Source organism: Tarenaya hassleriana, unplaced genomic scaffold, assembly GCF_000463585.1.
Source record: "Tarenaya hassleriana unplaced genomic scaffold, ASM46358v1 Cleome63, whole genome shotgun sequence".
NCBI lineage: Eukaryota > Viridiplantae > Streptophyta > Magnoliopsida > Brassicales > Cleomaceae > Tarenaya > Tarenaya hassleriana.
Genome location: NW_010968819.1, coordinates 470,970 through 474,338, shown reverse-complemented (window position 1 = coordinate 474,338; position 3,369 = coordinate 470,970). Strand labels below are relative to the sequence as shown.

The 3,369-nt window shown below is 49.4% G+C and overlaps 1 protein-coding gene across 1 annotated transcript; it reads left to right on the top strand.

Moving 5' to 3' along the window:
* Window positions 1-220: 220 nt before the first annotated feature.
* Window positions 221-2,020, top strand: LOC109116095. The gene is made up of 3 exons (XM_019200890.1): window positions 221-305; window positions 597-1,063; window positions 1,949-2,020. Exons 1-3 carry the CDS (start codon window positions 221-223, stop codon window positions 2,018-2,020), a joined length of 624 nt encoding a protein of 207 aa, XP_019056435.1.
* The last annotated feature ends 1,349 nt before the right edge of the window (window positions 2,021-3,369 follow it).

Here is a 3,369-nt window from a genome sequence, read left to right as displayed (position 1 = left end):
TTGAATTCCTCGGACACGTGGTATCGGTCTAGAGCATTCAGGTCGATCCGGCCAAGATCGAGGCCGTCATGGAATGGCAGTCCCCGACTTCTGCGAGGGAAGTCAGGAGCTTCTTGGGATTAGCCGCCTATTACCGACGATTCGTCGAGGAATTCGCCAAGATAGCTCGACCTTTGACAAAGCTGTCAGGAAAAAATGTCAGGTTCGAGTGGATGGCAGAATGCGAGGAGAGCTTCGGAGAGTTGAAGCGGAGATTGACATCAGTGTCGATCCTGGCATTACCACGGCCGGGAATGCTATACGAGGTATACACTGATGCGTCCAAGCACAGACTCGGTTGCATGTTGATGCAGGAAGGACACGTGATCGCTTACGCATAAAGGCAGCTGAAGAAACATGAGGAGAACTACCCGACATAGGATATGGAGTTAGCGGCGGTAGTTCACGCGCTGAAGATCTGGAGATCATATCTGTACGGGAGAAGGTTAAGCTCAACACGGATCACAAGAGCTTGACTTATGTAATATCTCAGAAGGATCTGAATCTGAGACAGCGGAGATGGTTGGAGTTGATTACATATTACGATCTGGAAATAGCCTACCATCCGGGAAAGGCTAATGTAGTGGCCGATGCGCTTAGCAGGAAGAAGATCCTAGCGGTCACACGTGTTGTCACCTCATCTCGCAGCAACGCCGGTGTGTTGACTGCAATGTTGGGACATCTCTCATTGACGCCCGAGGAGTCGACATCGACTCTGATCGAGCACGTGGTCAGGGGACAGCGCGGTGATCCTTTACTCACTCGATACATGGATCACATCGAGGAATATGGCCTTAAGGGCTACCACATCGACGAGCGGGAAGCGTTGCGACTGGGGAATCAACTATGTGTGCCCGATGATCCGGAGCTGAGACAGGAGATTTTATCAGAGGTACATCAGTCGAGGTTAGCGATATATCCGGGGGCGAGCAAGATGTATCAAGGTCTACGACAGTGGTATACTTCGCCAAGGGTCAAGAGGGACGTGGCGGACTACGTAGTGCGATGCCTCACTTGCCAACAGGTGAAGGCGGAGCGACAGATGCCGGGAGGAAAGCTACAACCGCTAGAGATACCCGAGTGGAAGTGGGATTCGATCGCCATGGACTTTGTGGTCGGATTACCGCTCACGCCAAGCAAGAAGAACGCCATTTGGGTAGTCGTGGATTGACTAACCAAATCCGCTCATATCCTCCCCATTCGAGAGGAGTATCCGATTGAGCGGTTGGCGGAGATTTACGTCGATGAGATCGTGCGTCTACATGGGGTTCCGAACGAGATCATTTCGGACAGAGACGCTTGATTCACATTGTTGGGTTTCCTGGGATCTCATGAGCAAATCTAATTCCAAAGAGATCAGTTCTAGGGTTTGCGTAGCGGATGTAAAACAAAAATTTTGTTTTCTTGATGGCTACTCGGGATTCTTCCAAATCCCCATTCACCCTACTCGGGATTCTTGATGCCGTTTGGCTTATGTAATGCATCAGCGACATTTCAGAGATGCATGACTGCTGTATTTTCTAATCTCATTGAGGATGTTATGGAGGTGTTCATGGATGATTTTTCCGTCCATGGGCCCTCATTTCCTGTGTGTCTAATGAATTTGCGTCGAGTGTTGGACAGGTGTGTTGAGGCGAATCTTGTGCTGAATTGGGAGAAGTGTCATTTCATGGTCGAAAAGGGCATTGTGCTAGGCCACAAGATTTAGAACAAGGGGATTGAGGTTGATCGAGCTGAGGTCGAAGTGATAGAGAAGCTGCCGCCTCCACGGAATGTTAAGGGAATCCGGAGTTTTCTGGGACATGTCGGGTTCTACAGGAGGTTCATCAAGGACTTCTCGAAGATTTCAAGACCTTTGACCGAACTGCTTGCAAAGGATGTGCCTTTTGAGTTCACCCATGAGTGTTAGGCCGCCTTTGAGACTCCGAAGAAGGCATTGATCTCTCCGCCCATCATTGATCACTTGCGTGACGAGCTTTAAATTTATACCCGACACACAACTAATCCGCAAGTATACGGATGTCGTAGTACCGGGGTCGAACACAAGGACTTAAGCGGTTAAGCTAGGAATCGACTAAAACTAGGAAAATTGAGAGAATTGTTTTTGTTGGTTTTCGTAAGTTGCAGAAAATTAAAAGAAAGAAAGTAAAATCAAAGACAATCACAATTCAAGAGGAGATAATCGATGGGAAAGGTTATGGGAATCGGGTTTCACCGATCATGCAAGGATGCCGTAAAGGATTATGGACCTAGATCATGCTCGTTCTAAGGTGAGGGATTCGAAGACTAAGGTCGGGTTCGGTTCTCTCAAACCGAAAATCTGCTATCCAAGAGAGCACTCTAGCCATTTTCATGGTCTAGAGTAAAATCCCGAATGCATTAAATTCCTTTGTCATAATCCTAGATTAAATTGAATCGAATTTCTTCGGATTCAATTTCAACCCAATTGATTGAATGCATCAAGAGACCAAGCAATTGCATCACTCAATTCAACAAATCCTAGGTTTCCCTAAACATTCATTCAAGCTAAGCTTGACCGCGGGGTTGTTCACTCGTCTTGAGGATCAGAGAAGCTCATCGAGCTCCTCTCTTTGTCGTGCTCCCCGGGGTTATAAATCATCAGCCTTTGCGCGTTGGTCTTAAACGTATCCCCTCCATAGCCATATAACTATATCGCTCCATGAGGGTAGACATGCTTAATCGTGAAAGGCCTCGACCAACGTGATCTCAACTTGCCTTGAAAGAGATGCTCAATGATGTCTTCAATCTTCAATCCATGGCAAGTCTCCTTGTTCATGAATCGGACTTAATTCAGTTCCAGGTTACGCGGTCAGCCGGACCAGATGTTGGTCCGGCGGACCGGGAGTAAATGAAGCACAGAAACGCGGCGCAAAGTGGTCCTGGTCCGGCTGACCAAACCTGGTCAGCTCCGGACCAGGTCTTCAGTGGGCTAGGCTCGGCGGACCGGGGCAGGCGAGAGGCGGACCAAGGAGGGGCAGAGGTGTTCTGGTCCGGCGGACCTGAGTAGGTCAGCTCCGGACCAGTTGCTCTTCGGATCTGGTCAGCCGTCGGCTCGGAGTCCGCTGGCGGACTGAGGAAACTCGTGGTCCTGGTCCGGCTGACGAGAACTGGTCAGCTCTGTCTGTTCTGCAGAGGTAGACCGTCCGTTCTGACCTGTACACCGTCCGTTCTGACCTGTAGACCGTCCGTTCTGCGTTGTATTCTAGTCTGTCCGTTCCAGGCCTAAAATCTGGGGAATTCTGCTTCTGTCTTCTCCGTTTCATCCCGAAAACCCTCGAGTTCCTGCAATGATCAAAACCTAGTCCCGGA

What these genes read in the sequence shown, in the direction of transcription:
- LOC109116095 (XM_019200890.1), top strand. Translation starts at nt 221, where the DNA reads ATGCGAGGAGAGCTTCGGAGAGTTGAAGCGGAGATTGACATCAGTGTC. An exon ending in GGCCGGGAATGCTATACGAG is followed by an intron (nt 306 to 596) that starts GTATACACTGAT and finishes ATCTGGAAATAG; the next exon opens with CCTACCATCCGGGAAAGGCT. An exon ending in GATGCCTCACTTGCCAACAG is followed by an intron (nt 1,064 to 1,948) that starts GTGAAGGCGGAG and finishes CATGAGTGTTAG; the next exon opens with GCCGCCTTTGAGACTCCGAA.